The sequence below is a fragment of the Salmo trutta genome, chromosome 6 (assembly GCF_901001165.1).
Source record: "Salmo trutta chromosome 6, fSalTru1.1, whole genome shotgun sequence".
NCBI classification, from domain to species: Eukaryota; Metazoa; Chordata; class Actinopteri; order Salmoniformes; family Salmonidae; genus Salmo; species Salmo trutta.
The window spans coordinates 20,776,300-20,798,119 of NC_042962.1; the positions used below are offsets into that span (position 1 = coordinate 20,776,300).

Consider the following 21,820-nt stretch of genomic DNA (forward strand, 5'->3'; position numbering starts at 1 on the left):
TTATTTGATCGAATTGAAGTTCCATAATGTTTAGGTTGTTGCGAATGCACAGATATAAGTGGACGCACGTGGCCTTTTCGTCAACTTTTATATCGGAATGCTCCCACCTGATCGTGCCTCCTCTCGCCTGCCTTCCATCTTTGAGGACATGTATTTCCGTTGTTCAAGTGGTAACTCAACTAGCTTGTCAATATAATAGATCATTTTTGGTGATACTAATAAAGGCATTTATTTATTTCAAAACCTCCCTTTGTACAACATCTTTGAAGGCTGCGATCATTGATGTGAATACTAACAGTATGTATATTATAAACTGTGCAGACAATGGCCATCAGAATCTGCAAAATGACCAACCCATTTTGAATTAGTGCGGTGGTGTTAGTGTGAGAATATGATTGAAAGGGAGGCAGTGTGAGAAGGAGAGCGGGAGAAAGATTTGAGAGGGAGGGAGTGAGTCATTTAGTCGGTCCTGGTCACTGATCCCCCTATATTTAGCCGTGAAGCTCGACTTAGCGGGACGTAGCGCTCCCGCTACTGATGACACCTGGCAGCTTGATATCTAATCCTCTCTGTCTTGTCTCGCCACAAGCCTCTCTGACACACAGGGGCCTGGCTATATTTATTAACCCAGCCCCCTCAGACAATGGTTTCTCAACGCTTTGGTGCGGCGGGAGAGAGAAAGGCTTAAGGCTAGGCTCAAGATTGAGCCCTTCCTGTCTTTGCGCTATCGGACGGAAGTACTCTCCTCCTCACCCATCGGCTTAAGAGCTATGAACAATAGAAGCCACGCGACTCCCAGTGTGTTACCTAATGACTGTAATGGATTGAGCAGCTTTGTGTGTGTGTGTGTGTGTGTGTGTGTGTCACACGAGTCTGTTGCTGTCACTATGTCATCCAAGAGCCACTGCTCGTCAAAATGTGTCGACATGATCACTAAAGTAATAGTAGGCTTTAATTGTGATTGGCATACAGTTTAGCAGTGGTGTGAACCAATATTGTCTTGGACACACAACTACGAATAAATGCATTCTGTCCTCTAGTAGTGATAATGAAGAAATGGTTTCTAACTTTCTACATAGCTAAATGCAAGGTATGCCAGTAAAGAATTGAAAAAATGGCCTACTTGTGCAGGAGAGGTGAGCCAGTGTACAAAGCTCACCTATTTGATGCAATCAGAAATGCATAAAGAACCTTAATTTACTGAGTGTAAGGTTGTTGTGGAAAGGGTTCTACCTGAAACCGAAAGGGTTCTACCTGGATCCAAAAAGGGTTCTTCAAAGGGTTCTCCTATGGGGACAGCCGAAGGCCCCTTTTTAGGTTCTAGGTGGCACCTTTTTTTCTGAGTGTCATTTGTGTCTTCATAGATACACACATTCATCCTGTTCACTTCCACCTAGCTAGACATACACTGGACAGCACTTTCCATTTCACTCATTCCACACAACAGACACCAATGTAGCCTTCTGTTGAATGCTGCTTCCATTCAAATGGATAAGCTGTCTTTAGGGGGTAAATTGCCAGCTAATTGGCTTTTCTCCAGTTCAGCACATGGCCTGAAAAAAAATCAGGAAGCAGGGGACAGGGATTTATTTTGGTCAATCATTGCCACCAGTGTCAGCTCAAGGGCAGGAGGAGTGTTATGTAACCACCAACCAGTCAGATACAAATATCCTTGAAACCCGTTAAACACTCCCGAAACAGACCAATTTCACGAAAACGGGGTTCATATCAATTACCCAGCCGCCCACGATTGTGTTCCCAAAGATTTATAAGCCATAGCTGAGTCGTTTAGCCACTAAATATAGGATAAGCTCCTCTTTTGATTCTTTTTCTGTAGATTCCACGAGGTTTACATTCAAAAATACTGCTCCTGCTGAACCTAATCTAATATTTTGAGACCTTTTCCCCTCTTTGCAGACAATGCTGACCGCCATATCAATGAGTGCCATTGCTACGAATGGTGTGGTTCCAGGTAGGTTTCCAACATGGATAATGGTACATTTCTACTTTTTCAAAATACTATTGAGCTGCCCTATAATTCCCTTCACCTCAAGACATTACGTTGAATTTCAACTTCAAATGAAGATGAAATCGATTAGCGAGTTGGGTTCCAGCACCAGAGGGAACAATGTATACCACTACACTACAACCTAAAGTGAGTTCCCCAAAGGCTGTGGTTGTGACCGACTCTGTCCCCCGTTGTTGGTCTGTAGCTGGAGGCTCCTACTACATGATCTCCAGGTCCTTGGGGCCAGAGTTTGGCGGGGCCGTGGGGCTCTGCTTCTACCTGGGGACCACTTTCGCTGGCTCCATGTACATCCTCGGTACTATAGAGATTCTACTGGTGAGTATCCTTTGCAAAGATATCATCATTTTTGTGACCACCTGCTCTGAACCGATAACAACACTGCCAGATAAGGCTGGTTTTTGCAGAAACGCTGTACCTTTACTGAACCGAACTTCTCTGATGACACCCCGTCTCCCTTCTCTTCCCAGACCTACATTGTGCCTAGCGCGGCCATCTTCAAGGCAGAGAAGAAGGAGGATGAGGCGGAGGCACTGCTCAACAACATGCGGGTGTACGGCACCTGCTGCCTCACCCTCATGTCCCTGGTGGTGTTCGTGGGTGTCAAGTACGTCAACAAGCTGGCCTTGGTCTTCCTGGCCTGTGTCATTCTCTCCATTCTGGCCATCTACGCCGGAGTCATCAAGACCGCCTTCGAACCGCCAGACTTCCCGTGAGTCTAAACTCACAGCCTTGTATAAAAATACAACCAGAAACGTCTAGAAGAGATCCCACACATTACTCCTTACCTCGGATCATAAGTCTCCTCAGAACGTCAAAGGTCTCTGTTTGTCAAATGTGATATTTCAATGTTTCGTTCTATATCCTCCTCCCAGCATTTGCCTGTTGGGGAACCGCACACTGCAGAACCACAACTTCGACCAGTGCTTGAAGACGATGGAGGTGGACAACGTGACGGTCACCACCAAGCTGTGGTCCCTGTTCTGTGACTCTCCAGACCTCAACGCCACCTGCAACGAGTACTTCACATTAAACAACGTCACTGTGATCCAGGGCATCCCTGGCCTGACCAGTGGTGTCATCAGAGGTGAGAACCCCCCCCCCCCCCCAGGCTACCTTTACAAAGATTGCTTTAGATGGTGGCTATCTTTTCTATTCATGAATTGGTATTTTGTAACGGCAGATTTCTCCTAATGCATATAATGACATCTACAAAACTGATTTGGAATGATATTATCCAACAAACTTTGATTGTGCGGTAAACTATACCTTAAGGTAAAGCCTGTGCTTCCTCTGTCTCATGACCCCTATCCTAATGGAAACCCGGATTACGATCATTAGTTTATTTGTGTTCCTCTGACTACTTACTATATTGCCTTTGAAGCGCTTGTGAAAATTAGATTAGGAAGATGTACAGGAAACGTGATCCATTCCTGAGATCCAACAGAGTGGAAAAGAAAGACTTGTCGAAGTCTTCCCTGGCTTATTTACTGACAGGATCTTTTTTTATATGATAGATGGGACTGTCTTCAATTCAGTCAGCCCAGTATCATCTAGATCCATCATAGGTTTATGCTGAGCTGCAGGGCGACCACAGCTGCCAGAAGACTTTACACGGTCATAGTTTTGGGTTACCACAACGTCCAAGATGTTCACGACATTCCAAAACTCTGACATTGATGTCCACTCCCCCATCATCACTTCCAAAGTCCTCAAATTCCCGAAGTTATGGAATTGGGCGTGTGCTGGCAGGTGATTGATGAGTTCCATATGAACTCTGTGTTCTTCCTTCAGAGGATAGTGACTAGTGATCTTTCTCTTTTTCCTCTCTCTCTTTTTCCTCTCTCTCTTTTTCCTCTCCCTCTCCCTCTGCTCCATCCCACTCCCCATCTCCCTCATATAGATAACATCTGGGGGGACTACGGTCCTAACGGCATGCTGGTAGAGAATAAGCACCAGGTATCGGAGCCGGCTGCAGACACATCCCAGGACATCTACATGCCGTACGTGGCCAACGACATCACCACCTTCTTCACCCTGCTGGTGGGGATCTACTTCCCCTCCGTCACTGGTACGTTCACATGGACATCCACTTGTCAGGGAAGCGTTGCTAGGGTACACAATAGGGGATCTTAGTAGATAGGAGGTGCTCTTTGGGAAAGGGAGTAAGACCAAGGCACATTCACTTGTTTCAATTGGTTATTCGGTTAACACTTTAGAAGAACTTTCATTTAATAAGTAGTAAGTAAGCTATTTATAACTTTTCTAACTTTTCTTTTTACATGAACTGTTGTTGCTGTGTTGATTGGTTGACAGAAACCCGACCTAGACCCACCAAAGTACAAGCAGCAGCACAGCTCTTACTTGATGATGTTATACTACTTGCTTTCCCCTCTTCACAGGAATCATGGCTGGATCCAACAGGTCTGGTGATCTGAGGGACGCCCAGAAGTCCATCCCCATAGGAACCATCATGGCCATCGCCACCACCACCTTCATCTGTATCTTTAATGACAGCAACAACAGCCCGACCATACAAGTGTCTAATAGGACACATTTAAGCACCTACCAAATTATTATAAAACATGACAAGTCAATGTGTGTTTTATGTGTAAACTGTAAAGCTAGGTTGTATTCATTTGGGCACTCCATAGCAAAACGTAGCAAAACATTTTGCAATGGTAATCACAATTGAGAATTCCTTATTGGACAAGTCCAGGAAGTCTCTCCCTGCTATAGTCTAATCCATTTGGTGCTCAAATGAATGTGACTCTTGTTTATTTTTCACCTCTTGTCCTCTGGAGGCCAATTTCCTTAATTGCGTCACCCAGACATTTCCTCTGTCATACTGTTTGGCGCCTGCATCGAGGGAGTGGTGCTCAGAGACAAGTAAGTGCTGTTTCGCTTTTCACACTTGGTATGAAAGCAGCACAAATGTCTTGTTTATTTCTTGAAGCGTCATCTGGACATTCCATCTTTGATTTATCTTAAAAACTCCTGTTTTCTTATGTAGGAACAGACCATGGGTTAAGGTGTCTCCTCGTTAAGAAATAAGAAGAAATAAAACGTTTTTTGGACATTGAAAAATTGGTTTGAAAACGTCAGTTTCCCCTTAAAAAAGCTATTTGTCTGTGACACATAGTAGACCCTTGTTGCACATAGCACTGTCAGGTTAGAGAGTTCAAGGAAATTACACTGGGCACACAATGGTCAAAGGGTTTGTGTCTAGCTGGCAATTTTTCTACTTTCAGCAGCGTAGGTATGCATGTCTCCCTGTGTATGTGCATGCGTATTATCTGAGTACTTTTCTAATGAATACATCTGTCTCTGTGTGTGTGTGTGTGTGTCTGTCTGTCTGTCCTAGGTTTGGGGACTCGGTCAAAGGGAACCTGGTGATTGGCATCCTTGCTTGGCCTTCCCCCTGGGTGATTGTGATTGGCTCGTTCTTCTCCTGCTGTGGAGCGGGTCTGCAGAGTCTCACTGGAGCCCCCCGGCTGCTGCAGGCCATCGCACGAGACGGCATCGTGCCATTCCTACAGGTCAGAACAGACACACACACACTGTAGACACACACAGCAACACACACACTAACTCTCTGGCATTTCCCTGTGTCCCAGGTGTTTGGTCATGGCAAAGCTAATGGAGAGCCCACCTGGGCCCTGCTGTTGACTGGTGGGATCTGTGAGATCGGCATCCTCATTGCCTCTCTGGACGCTGTCGCCCCCATCCTCTCCATGTGAGTACCCCCATTTACTATCATCTCCATCTCCTCCCTCTTCTCTCCTGGTCTCACACCCCTCTCCACCTGTCTGTCTGACTTTCTCCGCCCCTTCCTCACAACCTTTTGTTCCCATCTACCTCTCTCCTTCTCTACCTTTCTCTCCTTCTTTCCCTTCTTCCTTCCATCCCTCCCTCTCACACTTGCTTTCCCATCTACTGTAACCTAAATGTAGTGTTGCAGAACTGGTCTCTGAGGTTTACTGACAAATGGTAGTCGTGTGTAATCTCACCACTCCCTCATTGTGTATCCCTCTCTCCCTCTCAGGTTCTTTTTGATGTGCTACTTATTTGTCAACCTGGCCTGTGCCCTCCAAACTCTGCTGCGCACCCCTAACTGGAGACCCCGCTTCAAGTTCTACCACTGGTAAAAGGGAGCCCCTCTCTCTCCCTCTATATGGTGTTGCTGGCTGTTCGAATGCCCTCTCAAATTAGCTTCACTGTTTTCTCCTGCTTTCACAAGTACTATAGCAGTCTCTGTTAGCCTAGCAACAAACCTCCTTACTCTACCTGAGAATGTTGTAATTGAGCTGAGTGGCAGATTCCCCCCCCCCCCCGAGAACACATTCTCTCTCTCTCTCTCTCTTGTTCACTCTCACTCACTCTCTCGCTATCTCTCTGAGATGCTGAAACATTGGACCCACACTTTATGTTGCATTTTATAATTTTGTTAACTTCTTTGCCATTCGCCTCATTTACGGGGCACCCACGTAAGCGGCAGCCGTGCTCCTGCCATACTGGTGGCCGCTCACGTGCCGTTTTCCTGTCTCCTGACCGGCGACACTAGCTGCCAGTCGGAAGCGAGCTGCTTTTTCGTAGCTATTAAGAAGTAGAATGCCTAATAAAAACATGTCCCAAAAACTCTGCTCATCACAACTCAAATTACAAAATCATCAGTACTGACTTACCACTCGTGTATGTAGTAAATAAGTAGTGAAACAGAATATTATTGAGTAGAACTTGTAAGAACTTGGCCAGGTCGCAGTTGTAAATGAGAACTTGTTCTCAACTAGCTTACCTGGTTAAATAAAGGTGGGAAAAAATAATATATATATATATATAAGTTGTGATATACTGGCACCTGGTGGCGACTAGAAGCAATTGCATAATATGAACAATTAAGAATTGATGATCCTTGAAAATCATTATTATTGCTTGTAAAAGTACTTGAAAGTCCTTGAATTTGACTTGCCACTTGCCACTGCCTCCATCCCTACTCGGCAGCATAAATCTCATTACCCTTAACTGGCCAAGTATTTATGGTCCACCCTACAGCTCGTGTAAGCTTGTATAGTGAATGCAGACACACACACCTGTATGGCGTGTCCAGCGATAAATGGATCTGTACTAAAACAGAGAGGGTATTTGCTGTCTGGGATTAAGGTTTCACAGTAACAGTGAATATATATATATATACCACAGTAAAGCCCAATTGTGAGCTGCTGAGCTATTCCATGGAACTAGCTCAGTTGTTTGCAGTGCTATGGTGCATTCTGATTTCTATTGGCAAATTAACCAATTAATCAATTTTACAATTAATAAAAATTAATTTTACAATTAACCAATTAATCAAAATTAACCAATTAATCAATTTTACATCAGCTGATGCCACAAAGTGCTGTACAGAAACCCAGCCTAAAATCCCAAACAGCAAGCAATGCAGATTTAGAAGCACGGTGGCTAGGAAAAACTCCATAGAAAGGGAAAGGCAGGAACCTAGGGGTGGCTCTGAGGGGTGGCCAGTCCTCTTCTGGCTGTGCCGGGTGGAGATTATAACTGAACATCTTGGCCATGTACTAACGTTCATAGATGACCAGCACGGTCAAATAATAATAATCACAGTGGTTGTAGAGGGTGCAACAGTTCAGCACCTCAGGAGTAAATGTCAGTTGGCTTTTCATAGCCGATCATTCAGAGTTTGAGACAGCAGGTGCGCTAGAGAGAGAGTGAGTCAAAAACAGCAGGTTCAGGACAAGGTAGCACATCCAGTGAACAGGTCAGGGTTCCATAGCCGCAGGCAGAACAGTTGAAACTGAAGCAGCAGCACGACCAGGTGGACTGGGGACAGCAAGGAGTCATCAGGCCAGGTAGTCCTGAGGCATGGTCCTAGGGCTCAGGTCCTCCGGGAGGGGAGGGAGAGGGAGAGGGAGAGAGAAGGAATTAGACGGAGCATACTTAAATTCACAAAGGACACCGGATAAGACCAGATAACTACACCAGATATAACAGACCCTAGCCCCCGACACAAACTATTGTAGCATAGATAATGGAGGCTGAGACAGGACGGGTTGGGAGACACTATGGCCCCGTCCAACGATACCCCCGGACAGGGCCAACCAGGCAGGATATAACCCCACCCACTTTACCAAAGCACAGCCCCCACACCACTAGAGGGATATCCGCAAACCACCAACTTACTACCCTGAGACAAGGCTGACTAAAGCCCACGAAAATCTCCCCCATGGCACGAACCCGAGGGGGCGCCAACCTGGACAGGAAGATCACGTTAGTGATTCAACCCACTCAAATGACTCACCCCGACTAGGGACGGCATGGATTGACATGTGCTATCTTGTTTTGAACCGAGTACCCTGCAGAGTATCTGAATTAATACGATAGGTTTGATTACTTAAGGTACTCCTATATGACTGACTGTGACCTCCGTGTTCTCGTCCGTCTCTCGTCCCCCACAGGGCTCTGTCTTTCCTGGGCGCCAGTCTGTGTCTCTCCCTGATGTTCATCTCCTCCTGGTACTATGCCCTGGTGGCCATGCTGATCGCTGGCTGCATCTACAAGTACATTGAATACAGAGGGTAAGAGTTACCGTATTCCACAGTAGCATGGTACATTGGTTCCCTTATCACAAACAGGACGCATGTTAGATTGTGTTTCTGAGTCCTCCTTTATCTTCTTCTCTCAATCTCCAGGGCGGAGAAGGAGTGGGGTGACGGTATAAATGGTCTGTCGCTTAACGCCGCCCGCTACGCCCTCATTCGCCTGGAGGAGGCGCCGCCCCACACCAAGAACTGGAGGTGTGTGTGTGTGCGCGCACGCATGGGATTAGGTTTATGTGCATATACGTTTGTTTGTGCCATCATTGACGCCGCATTTCTGAACAACCAGCAATAACCAACTTTGGGGCTTTCTCAACAGTATAATTTTATGCCAGAGAACGTAGTGAATTGGTACCATTTGTCATCTGAGTAATCCAGAGAAAGAGAGTTACTATTTGATGAATCGCTGAGCCTTCTATGTAATCTCACGGTTAAAAAAAGATACCGGTAAGCCTAAGCATAGCAGCCCCAGGACTGTGCCTGTCCAAAAAGTGGATAATTTACATCAGGAAAGAATGAGGTCAGTCTTTGGTCCTCTCCCTCCTGCACCTGGCATCGCCCACAGTCCCATTGCCAGGGAAAGCCCTAATCTACAGCGTCAAAATCAATATTTCTCCCTGTGCCATCTGGCCTGAAGAGAATGGCAGGCTACCAAGTACTTATGCCCATATATCGCCCACGCTCGCCTCGCGATGCGCCCCTAAGCCTCTTTACACAGTAACTGGCACTGTGCCATCAGCCTTCGACAGCAGGACCCATACTGGAGCCGTTAGGAATCCTCCATGTCTGACAAGTAGTATGGAGCTGCGGCTCAGAGGATTGTTTCTTCATTCTATGTAATGTATTATCAGGGAATTTGGTAATGTTTCTTTTCCCCTGTTCAGAGAAATGAGTAATTGAAGTTGTTAGGCGTATGTCCCATTCTGCATCCTGATATTACCAGGTTCTGACCACTAGATGATGCTGTTTCTGCTGATTTTATTCTGCTGGGTTGCTGGGTTGCTGTCCATAAACTTCTTACAGGGTAAGAAAACCAAGAGTTGGAACCGGTTCAGGGAACAACTTGAAAATAACTAAATTATTCGAGGAACAGAACCCGAACTAAAATCGAAATTGATCTATACTGTTCTGGAACAGAACCGTTATTTTAAAAGCATGGGCACCGGTTAATAACATTCTTTGATGTGGAGCATTTTTTTCCAGTCCCTCACCCTGTCACTCAGAAACATATTCCAGCGGGAAATCTTTGCCAGTGTGTGTGCGTATGTGTAGGCTACCTGCCCCTCCTCTCTGAAGCATAGGTTACCATAGCCTACTGATGACGTTACAAGTGTAATTCAGAAATTAGGCAGAGATGTTTAATAAGAGAAGAATGGATTTACTTTTTCAATGTTAGTTAAGGATACTATAGTTATCACGTTTTCACATTGGATGTTTTAACTACAAAAAGGTAAGACGTGTTTTTAATTCCAGTGCTGCTCTGCACACACAAGCTCGTTAGCTAGCTAACTAGCTAATGTTTTCTCTGGTCCAACATTAAACCAACTCGGAAGTTCAACGACATTCAAAGTTACTCCACAGAAGCCGCTCCTCCGTAGGTATAATTCCATGGGCCTAATTCAGATAATGCATGTCATAACAAGGTACCCAGCTCTTCAAGGCAATCTTCCTCCATCCTCTCTCGCTCTCTCCTCACCCTCAAATTTTCAGTTGCATCTTGCACCCTAAACTGTGATTGGCAGCACTGTGTGTGTGTGTTTGTCTTTCATTATGACTAAACCATGCTGTTACGGCAAAATACAATTTGCTCTTAATTACTTTCCTATACAGATGAAATTGCTTGCCCACTCCACAGCACTGATTGAAGGAATTTAATGTTGAGAATCACCTAACAGCACCATCTAGTGGTCAGAACCTGGTAATACCAGGATGTCGGATGGGACATAAACCTAACAACTTCGATGACTAATTACTCTGAACAGGGGAAAATAAAAATCATCCAATAACACTGAGAGAACATTACACAAGATGAAGAAACAATCCTCTGAGCCGCAGCTCCATTCTACTTGTCAGACATAGAAACATGATACTGTATACTCGTTGTCTGGGTGGGATTGGTGTGGGGGGGTCCGTGGGTGGCGTTTGACCATTTTGTTAGATTCCTCATATCTTACTCATCGTTAGAAAAAAGTTTGGTCCAAATCGGATGTTAGGTACTATATTTATTTACTATTATATGAATCCTAGAAATTAAAATGGCCAATTTGGGTGCATTCAATTAGGTCAAATTATATTTCGACAAAATAATGTTGCAGGAATGATAATCTTATCGGTTTCTAACTACAGAAATGATTTCAGAAAAATCTGAGATGCTGGGTGTCATGGCTTGCTGAGATGACATGGAACGACCCATTACTTAATCCAATCAGCTGCAGCCATCAGGAATCCCATCAATAGATGTGTTTAAAAGTTCACCTTTAGCCGTGCAGGCTTATGGCAATCTCATTTTGAACTCAGATGTCTGTACAAATGTCACTGCAATGTTCCCAGGTGTTAATACAGATAGCTAGACAGTAATCAGAAATTCAATGACTATGCCCTTTATCATCTCATCATCAAAGCAATGTGTTGGACCAGTATGTGTCTTGGTCAGCCTTGTATAATATAACACATTATGACTTGTCTGACGTCTTCCCGGGTCGTAGGCCCCAGATACTGCTGCTATTGAACCTGGATTCTGACCACACCGTGAAACACCCACGCCTGCTCTCCTTCTGCACCCAGCTCAAAGCAGGCAAAGGCCTGACTATCGTGGGCTCCGTGCTGGAGGGCACTTACATGACCAAGGAGGCCGAGGTCAAGAAGGCCGAACAGGTACTGTAGTCACAGGCTCAGATTATACACTGTGGACGCGTCTCAATAGTCGTAAGTGGCTTCCAATCCTTGGTCAGGTGAGAGAAATATGATGGGAAAGTCTTGAACGTACCAGTGATTATGGAGGAACGGGGGTCTGGAGAGAGACACCTTAGATTACTTGATGTGTCCTATGTGTCTGTGAGAGACCTGTTAAGTGAACCAATCACAGAGGCTTAGTGGCTGCTGACATTTCCAGTCTTATTCCACTGGCTGCCTTCTACTGGTAGACCAACATAGACATTCATTACCAGGTTGAGTCCATTCCGATTGTGTCAAGTCAGTCTGGCTGTGGTAACTAGTGGAAACCTTTTCTCACTCTTCGTGACTTTCTCCATCAGAACATCAAGTCGTCGATGACGACGGAGCGCACCAAGGGCTTCTGCCACGTGGTGGCGTCGTCCAACCTGCGCGATGGTTTCTCCCACCTCATCCAGACAGCAGGCCTTGGTGGCATGAAACACAACACGGTCCTCATGGCCTGGCCCGGCACCTGGAAACAGTCCAACGACCCCGTCTCCTGGAAGAACTTCATCGGTGAGTCAGTGAGACCCACTTGGATTTGAGACCACACCAAAACTGTCTTAACATTAGCTCAGGACGTTTACTCGTCATGTGAGCGTAACCCCTATCACATGGTACTAAACCCCATGCAATACCATTACTGAGATGGCGTGCGTGCATGCGCTAATTTAACAGCGTTTCTCCCTGTCCCCTCCACAGAGACTGTGCGTGAGACCACAGCGGCCCATCAAGCCTTGCTCGTGGCCAAGAATGTGGACAGCTTCCCCACCAACGCGGACCGTCTGGGCCAGGGCACCATAGACGTGTGGTGGGTTGTCCATGACGGAGGACTGCTCATGCTGCTGCCCTTCCTCCTTCGGCAGCACAAGGTATCTATAGTGGCGCCATTCACAGTCTGTTGGGGTGGAATATTAAAAACACGCATGCACCGCCAAACGCGCCAACATATGCACACACTTAGTTATTAACACACACAAATAGGCGCACATGTCATTATACACCCATACCCTAGGCTAGCGATGACTTGTGTTCACACTCCCCTCCTCTCTCTCTTTTTCTCTCTCTCTTTTTCTCTCTCTTTTTCTCTCTCTTTTTCTCTCTCTCTTTTTCTCTCTCTTTTTCTCTCTCTTTTTCTCTCTGTCTCTGTCTCTGTCTCTGTCACTCCACGCATCTCAGGTGTGGAGGAAGTGTAAGATGCGTATCTTCACGGTGGCTAATATGGATGACAACAGTATTCAGATGAAGAAGGACCTGCAGATGTTCCTCTACCACCTCCGTCTGGACGCAGAGGTAGAGGTGGTAGAGATGGTGAGCTTACCTGTAGACCTCTGGGGCACTGACAGCTCCCTATTGACCGATGGCTTGAGATGACGAAACCTGAGGTGTAGCTCCATCAAGTCAAGCACTCTTAAATGTCTCTCATATTTGTCAGTTTCTTTTGATATCCTTAGATATTAAAAGGAAGAAACTCTAGTGAAACAATGTTTCATTCAATAGAGCTTCATCAAGGGTCTCCCGAGGGGCGCAGCGGTCTAATGCACTGCATCGCAGTGCTTGAGGTGTCACTACAGACCCGGGTTAGATCCCAGGCTGTGTCACATGCGGCTGTTACTGGGAGACTCATGATGCGGCGCACAATTGGCCCAGCGTCGTCCGGGGTTAGGGGAGGGTTTGGCCGGCCAGGATTCCCTTGTCCCAATGCGCTCTAGCTGACTTCGGTCGCCAGCTGGATGTTGTTTCCTCCGACACGTTGGTGCGGCTGGCTTCCGGGTTAAGCGAGCTGTGTGTCAAAAAGCAGTGTCGGCTTGGCAGGCGTGTTTCAGAGGATGCATGGCTCTCGACCTTGGCCTCTCCCGAGTCCGTAGGGGAGTTGCAGTGATGGGGCAAGACTGTAACTACCAATTGGGGAGAAAAAGGGTTAAAAATAAAATAGAGCTTCATCAGGGTTTCGTTAAATATAAAAAATGTAAGATGTTTAGTTTACCCTTTGGATAATGTATGTGTGTGTGTGTGTGTGTGTGTGTGTGTGTGTGTGTGTGTGTGCGTGTGTGTGAGAACAGCACGACAGCGACATCTCAGCCTTCACCTATGAGAAGACCCTGGTGATGGAGCAGCGCTCTCAGATGCTGAAACAGATGCAGCTGTCGCGGACGGAGAGGGAGAGAGAGGTAACACCACCCCTGTCTGCAGGGCACACTCATTACAACAGTGCAACAATCGCCCTTCAACGTTGTGCCCCAAATGGCACCCTGTTTCCTTCATAGTGCACTACATTTGAACAGGGCCTATAGGCTCTGGCCAAAAGTTGTGCGCTAAATGCGGAATGGGGTGCCATTTGGGATGCACCCCAAGTCAATATGGGAATTAAGCGAGTATTGATATAATCTGTTATTGTTTTGCAACACCTTTATCAGAAAATGAATGGTATTTTCCTTTAGGACTTTATCTTGAAGGGTTTTAAATGCAATGCGGTTGATTCAGGTATCTTTCTTGAGTGCACTTATTTTAAGTTGGTCTGTAAAGAGAAAAGTGTCATGGGAATGTGATTTAGTTTGTCAGTGCTTTGGGTCACATTGAACAGCCATGGATGTACCCTGTCCTCACTTGGTTGCAAAGCTCTGATATTACCTGATATTACATTAGGGAAGCATACAGTAAATAGATAGGACATACAGTAAATAGTTAGGACATACAGTAAATAGTTAGGACATACAGTAAATAGATAGGACATACAGTAAATAGATTGGACATGCAGTAAATAGATTGGATTGGACATGCAGTAAATAGATTGGATTGGACATGCAGTAAATAGATTGGATTGGACATGCAGTAAATAGATTGGATTGGACATGCAGTAAATAGATTGGATTGGACATGCAGTAAATAGATTGGATTGGACATGCAGTAAATAGATTGGACATGCAGTAAATAGATTGGACATGCAGTAAATAGATTGGACATGCAGTAAATAGATAGGACATGCAGTAAATAGATTGGACATGCAGTAAATAGATAGGACATACAGTGCCTTCAGAACGTATTCACAACCTTTGACTTTTTCCACATTTTGTTACAGCCTGAATTTAATAAAAAAAAAATTTTTTTTTTTTTTTTTTTATTATCACTGGCCTGCACAAAATACCCCATAATGTCAAAGTGGAATTATGTTTTTTGAAATTATTTCAAATGAATTAAAATGAAAAGCTGCAATGTCTTAAGTAAATAAGTATTCAACCCCTTTGTTATGGCAAGCCAGAATAAGTTCAGGAGTAAAAATGTACATAACAAACCACATAATAAGTTGCATGGAATGTGTGCAATAATAGTGTTTAACATAATATTTAAAAGACTACCTCATCTCTGTACCCCACACATACAATTATCTGTAAGGTCCCTCAGTCGAGCAGTGATTTTCAAGCACAGATTCAACCAAAAAGAACAAGTAGGTTTTCCAATGCTTTGCGAAGAAGAGCACATATTGGTAGATGGGTAAAAAAAATGCAGACATTGAATATCCCTTTGCAAGGTGAAGTTATTGATTACACTTTGGATGGTGTATCAATACACCCAGTCACTACAAAGATACAGGCATCCTTCCTAACTCAGTTGCCGGAGAGGAAGGAAACCGCTCAGGGATTTCTACATGAGGCCAATGATGATTTAAAATAATTAGAGTTTAATGGCTGTGATAGGAGAAAACTGAGGATGGATCAACATTGTAGTTAGTCCACAATACTAATCTAAATGACAGAGTGAAAAGAAGGAAGCCTGTACATAATAAAAATATTCCAAAACGTGCATCCTGTTTTGCAACAAGGCACTAAAGTACAACTGCAAAAAATATGGCAAAGCAAGTCACGTTTTTTGCCTTACAAAGTGTTATGTTTGGGGCAAATCCAATACAACACATGACTGAGTACCACTATCCATATTTTCACGCATAGTGGTGGCTGCATAGGTATGCTTGTAATCGTTAAGGACCGGGGAGTTTTTCATTAAAAAAAAAGAACGGAATGGCGCTAAGCACAGGCAAAATCCTAGAGGAAAACCTGGTCTGCTTTCCACCAGACACTGGGAGATTAATTCACCTTTCACCAGAACAATAAACACAAGGCCACATCTACACTGGAGTTGCTTACCAAAAAGACTGTGTATGTTCCTGAGTGGCCAGGTTAGTTTGTAAATCTATTTGAAAATATATGGCAAGACCTGAAAATGGTTATCTAGCAATGATCAACAACCAATTTGACAGAGCTTGAAGAATTTTGAAAATAATAATGGGCAAATGTTGCACAATCCAGGTGTGGAAAGCTCTTAAAGACTTACCCAGAAAGACTCACAGCTGTAATCGCTGCCAAAGGTGCTTCTACAATGTATTGAATCAGGGGTATGAATACTTATTATGTAAATTAGATATTTCTGTATTTCATTTTCCAAAAAATTGCTACAAATTATAAAAACATGTTTTCACTATCATTATGGGGTATTGTATGTAGATGGATGAGAAAGCAAATCAATTTAATCCATTTTGAATTCAGGCTGTAACACAACAAACTGTGGAATAAGTCAAGGGGTATGAATACTTGCTGAAGGCACTGTATTGTTTTAAACATTTTAGTCATTTAGCAGTCACTCTTATCCAGAGCGACTTACATGAGCAATCAGGGTTAAATACCTTGCTCAAGGGCACATTTTTCAACTAGTCGGCTCAGGGATTTCGAACCAGCAACCTTTTGGATACTAGCCCAACGCTCTACCTGCCACCCCTGTATGTTATTGGTTGGTGTGTATCAGGGCTATCCTAGCCCACCTTGGCCTAGTATTCGCTGTATGACCTTTGGCCCCCTCTCCTGTCTGGCTGCGTATGCGGTACCAGATTCAGAGTATCACAGACTCGTCACGTAGCTCCATCAGGAGGAATAACCAAACCGGAGCCACGGGCTCAGGATCTGGCCCCAGTCGAGAGCTGGAGGACACACAGGAGGACGAGGTAGCCAACACCCACCATCTGTACCCCCAATGCCCCTGTGACTGCAGCCCCTCACCCCCACTGAGACCAACCCCCAGAGGCCACACTTACACAGCCACATCCACAGCTGCTAACAGTCAGGGACCTAAAGTAAGTTAAAGCCCAGTCAAAATGTCCAGTTAAAGTCCTCCCCGGATAGACCCTGTATGGTAGATGGTGGCTGTGTAACTGCAGGTTACTCACCGTAGTGGCATAATGGACGTCATGGACTCACCTCATTCCGCATGCGCCATTCGTCACGTGCACTGTGGTGTAATCCTCCTTTTTGTTCATCCCTCCTTCCTCCACTCATCCCTCTCCACCTGGTTCATTCTCGGTGGGCATCACCATTACTCCACCTCACTGTGTTGTAGCTCCAGACAGTACTTTGTGCCTCACACCTTATTACAGAGATATTGGCCTGTTTAGAGAACACTGGTGTTGTTTTGCACGTCATGGATTTTGATTTGATTAATCAGTCATAAATGTTTTTACTATGTGTGTTGATTGTCTTAGTGGTGTTGTTCTTGCTACCAGGCAAGGTTATTCTAGTAAACTAAAACTAATTAGGAAAAAACGATTTAGTAAACTGAAATACAATCATGAACAAACCTGTTTGAAAAAACTACAACTATACTGAAACTATTATCTTTGACTCCAAAACTAACTAAATAAAATTTAAAAAACATCATGAATTATGAATTATTTATTTTTCAACTTTAGGCAAACATCTAATGTAGTGTTCAATAGGGTTTTCATGCTTTTTGAGGGTTTTCAAGCTACTGAATCTGGATGGTAAATGTGGCCAGGAGGTGGCGATGTTTCTAATAGGCCTAGCTTGTGCCTCACTATCACTAGCTATCACCAGATATAACTTGATTATGTTTACATGTCCTACTAAAAAGCATTGGATTGGTGTAAACATGGGCGAGAGAGAGTTTTCTTCCACCAGTCTGTGCTATTATTTTAAAATCCAAGTCACATTGAGATTTACTTCATAATTTAAACCTAATGACCTGACCCATCACCTTAAGTATTACTGCCCCTCATTCGCAAGAAGTGACATCCTAAAAAACACACAAGTAACTATACAACACCAATGGCCCCTAGCGTCCCATGCATGCTTTCTATCTCTAAAACTAAATCATATAAAAAATAAATATCAATATTTTTACTTAAACTAAGTAAAAATGAGTAAATCTAAACAGAATTTTCCCAAAAATGTAAAAAAGAATAGAAATAAAAACAAATACAAAAACACAACTATAATAACCTACCTGGCAACTCTATGGTTTGTAGCCTGTAGTCTCTCTCTCTCTTTTGTTCTCTCTTGCTCTCTCCATCGCTCTCTCATCATCTCCCTCTCCTTCAGGCCCAGCTGATCCATGACAGAAACACGGCGTCTCACGCCGCGCTTAACGACAAGGCCGACGCTGGCCCTGACCGGGTCCACATGACCTGGACCAAGGACAAGTTCCTCACCGAGCGCAACCGCAACCGCGCCGAGGCCAACATGGGCGTGCGCGACATCTTCAACATGAAACCGTAAGTCAGGTGCTCCGTGTGATCCCTCTTATCCTTAAACCTTCCAGAGCCAAAATGGAGGAGCCAAGTGGACAGTTGCTCACACTGCAGCTGCCCCGGAGCCTGCCGGTTTGAAATGGTTACATGGCCTGCATGGTGTGTGTTCAGGCTGCGTTGGCATGTTCAATGTTGACCTGTGTGACTGTGTGTGTGGACACATCCAGTGCATGGCCCCACCACCCACCCACCACGCAGACCACATGCATTGTCTGAACTAATGATCATCATAGGGGCGGCAGGGTAACCTAGTGGTTAGAGCGTTGGACTAGTAACCGAAAGGTTGCAAGATCGAATCCCCGAGCTGACAAGGTACAAATCTGTCGTTCTGCCCCTATTCCTAGGCCGTCATTTGAAAATAAGAATTTGTTCTTAACTAACTTGCCTAGTTAAATAAAGGTAAAATAAAAAATGCCTTTGTGTCTCAGAACCCACCATCTCAAAAAGTCAGATATAACCACTAGTACATTACATAGCCCAAAATTGTAACAAGCCCAAATATATGATTTGGATACTATAAAGACTGTTTTTAAAGGGATAATTCACTTCCAAATCAAAGTTTGTCTGATGTTTTCGCACTTCTTGACTACTTTTGAGTAATGAAAACATCTGACTTTGACCATCCCTTTAAACTGAGGGAAGTGTTTAACTGTGGGGTGGTTGGCATGTGCAACAGTGGTTTCTATAAAACATCTAAGTCGGTTTCTGTTGTTTTGTCTCGTTTTCCTCCTTCTAGAGAGTGGGAGAGTCTGTAAGTCACATTTCTCTTTGCCATAGTGCCGTAGGCTGTGTGTGTGAATGTCTGTGTACAGTAGTCCTTTTCTGTCTCCTCCATATTGTTGACCTCCCAGCCACTGGGACTATGTGTGTGTGTGTGTTTTGTGTGTGTGTGTGTTTTGTGTGTGTGTGTGTTTTGTTTGTGTGTGCGTACCTGTGTGATGGGAGGGTACACGTCATGTTATGTAGCATGTGCAATCAAAATTGCGCTTTCCATACAGACCTTAGCCGTGTAAACAATATTGCTTTATTGCCCATGCATCTGTTCTGTATAGGAATAGAACCTAAGAATGTCAGTGGTCCAAAATCCATTTCAATTGGTCATTGCAATCAACATGATATTGTCCTTAAATCTCAACTGGGTGGAAAGCGTATGTTTTTTTTGGAAGTGCCTCATTGTATTTGTGATGTGGCGATTTCTGCTTCAGACCATTTGCATATCATGCTCTGCATTTTTGGTGTTGCTGTGCACTCTAACACAAGAAGGGCTTTCAATATTACACCCAATATCACATTGAACTGGTCAATTGAATATTGGAATACTGTGTATACAACGCAGTGCTAGGAAGCAGGTAGTTTGACCCGTGGATGCTAATTGGCTGAAAGCCGTGGTATATCAGACAATATACCACAGGTATGATGCAAAACTACTTGTTTACTGTTCTTTGTATGTTGGTAACTGGTTTATAATAGCAATAAGGCACCTCAGGGGTTTGTGGTACATGGCCAATATATCACTGCTAAAGGCTGTATCCAGGCACACCTCCTCAGGCCTTATTGCTTAGTTATACAATGGAATATTTCATACCCACAGGCTTGCCCATTGTATTTGTCAGTATACCAGGTCTACAATAGTTTATCCTCTCTACCACCCTACTGCCACTGCTGCTGTTTGAAGTGTGACGCTGCTTTGACTGCCCATCCTGAGCCTTAATTCAGAGTGACATAATAACTCCCAAGGCTTCACTATCATAACCACCAGCTGACCTGCTTCATGTTCTCGTCTGCGTGCTAAATGCTGCCAATCTGACAATAGCACTGTAATTGTTGATTTAAAAAAACATGATCAGGAAGTGTTTTGTCAATCATTAATGAATGTTTAGACTATTGAGTGTTACGCGAGAAGAGTGACAGATTAGTTAGATTTACTTCCCATGTCTCTAGTTAGGATTCAATGTAAAGCGCTTTGAGATTCTGAAAAAGGGTTATGTAAATCCAGTCCATGAATATTCTTGGAGAAGTCAGGGACAGAGGTTAGAGGTCAGGGTTGTGTTGGGTTCAGCCTGCTCTTCTTCACCGTCACCCTTGTGTGGTATAGGAACCAGTCCAACGTGCGCCGGATGCACACTGCGGTCAAGCTGAACGAGGTGGTGGTCAACAAGTCACAGGGAGCCCACCTGGTCCTGCTCAACATGCCGGGACCGCCCAAAAACAGAGGGGGCGACGAGAACTGTATCCTTTACAGCCAAATGTCTGTTTATTCAAATTTTACTATGCATGTCTTATGAATAGTGCATTGCTTAGTTGAATATGTTTACCCCAAGTTAACTTGAAAGGTATCGTCATCAGCGATCTGACAAGGTCGAGGATGATCTCTTTACAAAGGTTGTTTAGATAATAGTTGTTGATTGTACACTATATACTTTATATTTATATATATATATATGTGGACACCCCTTCAAATTTGTGGATTTGGCTATTTCAGCCACACCCGTTGCTGACAGCAGTGTTCTCTCAAACATTTTTCCTCACTGAGCAAATTTCAGGTCTGCTGAGTGCAAACTTGAATGTGTGAAAATTCTGTGCATCTACAAATGATTTATAACTGGGCTAATAACTTAGTAACTACTGCACCAAAGGATAAGAACAAAATGTGCACGTGGCTACATGCAGCTCTCACTTTGATCTCAAAACAACTGCATCTACTCACGATCTCTCATGCTGTAAACACAGTCCAGTTCAAAGTGAATGGCACAGATCCATTTTTGGCAATGGTCTATTTGCATATAGGCCTACAGCAGCTCTGATTGTTTATGCCACACAGGTCTGTGTAGAGTACGGGTTGAGTAGTGCCTGTCAATGCAATAGAATCCTACTTCGATGCGTTCTGCCTACAACAAAATCTCTTGCATAGTTCATTTTGTTTCGGTATGTTGCATTGAAAGTAGCTGATATTGCGTTGATTCGATCACAATTGCCACAGTAAAGGGAAACGTTAATAGTGTTAACAGGGAAATCTCTAGAACAGTGGTCACCAACCTTTTCTGAGTGAAGAAGATCAGTTGGAGTCAAAATGCAAGCTGAGATCTGTTCAGATTTATTTTTTAACATGACTTAAAAAACATAAGCCTATGCAACATTAACCAATTAAAAACAGTACTGTAGCAATGAGGTTTGTGCAGTAAGCTATAGGCCCAATACATTATCACCGCATACTGGCTTTGCTTGAATTGCCCTGCCAGTGCATTGTTGTTCAGGACATTTTTTTAAATTATATTTCAACATTTGAGGTAGGCTATATGACACCATATAAAAAAAATAGGAACACAAAGCTTTATTGTTGGTTTTTTTGCAGAAATGTTTGGCAATTGACTAGGAATGCCTTGGAGATCGAGTGGTTGGTGACCACTGCTCTCGAAAGTTGAGTGAAATTCAATCTTGTGCTTCTCTCTTCGAGGGAACATTGGCCGACAGACATTCAACGTGGCACCGTCTGCGGATGCCACCTTTCCAACAAGTCAGTTTCTGGCCTGCTAGAGCTGCCCCGGTCAACTGTAAGTACTGTTATGGTAGGCCACACAAGCTCACAGGACTGCCGGGTGCGCGTAGCACGTAAAAATCATCTGTCCTCGGTTGCAACACTCACTACCGAAGAAAGTC

At 44.2% G+C, this 21,820-nt stretch overlaps 1 protein-coding gene across 6 annotated transcripts in view; it reads left to right on the forward strand.

The window, feature by feature from the left end:
• The window catches only part of slc12a7b (solute carrier family 12 member 7b), a 67,712-nt gene that overhangs the window by 42,053 nt on the left and 3,839 nt on the right, over window positions 1–21,820 (forward strand). For 3 of the 6 annotated variants that reach the window (XM_029755700.1, XM_029755702.1, XM_029755703.1), the window contains exons 5-25: window positions 1,918–1,972; window positions 2,214–2,344; window positions 2,497–2,738; window positions 2,902–3,113; window positions 3,930–4,097; window positions 4,429–4,527; window positions 4,858–4,915; window positions 5,391–5,565; window positions 5,644–5,762; window positions 6,072–6,170; window positions 8,497–8,616; window positions 8,731–8,835; window positions 11,343–11,511; window positions 11,892–12,087; window positions 12,274–12,443; window positions 12,751–12,882; window positions 13,635–13,742; window positions 16,451–16,564; window positions 17,955–18,127; window positions 18,900–18,914; window positions 20,259–20,392. In XM_029755700.1, coding sequence (XP_029611560.1) covers window positions 1,918–1,972; window positions 2,214–2,344; window positions 2,497–2,738; window positions 2,902–3,113; window positions 3,930–4,097; window positions 4,429–4,527; window positions 4,858–4,915; window positions 5,391–5,565; window positions 5,644–5,762; window positions 6,072–6,170; window positions 8,497–8,616; window positions 8,731–8,835; window positions 11,343–11,511; window positions 11,892–12,087; window positions 12,274–12,443; window positions 12,751–12,882; window positions 13,635–13,742; window positions 16,451–16,564; window positions 17,955–18,127; window positions 18,900–18,914; window positions 20,259–20,392 — 2,794 coding nt within the window. The remainder of the gene's footprint in view (window positions 1–1,917; window positions 1,973–2,213; window positions 2,345–2,496; window positions 2,739–2,901; window positions 3,114–3,929; window positions 4,098–4,428; window positions 4,528–4,857; window positions 4,916–5,390; window positions 5,566–5,643; window positions 5,763–6,071; window positions 6,171–8,496; window positions 8,617–8,730; window positions 8,836–11,342; window positions 11,512–11,891; window positions 12,088–12,273; window positions 12,444–12,750; window positions 12,883–13,634; window positions 13,743–16,450; window positions 16,565–17,954; window positions 18,128–18,899; window positions 18,915–20,258; window positions 20,393–21,820) is intronic. The other 3 variants (XM_029755701.1, XM_029755704.1, XM_029755705.1) reach the window with 3 other exon arrangements.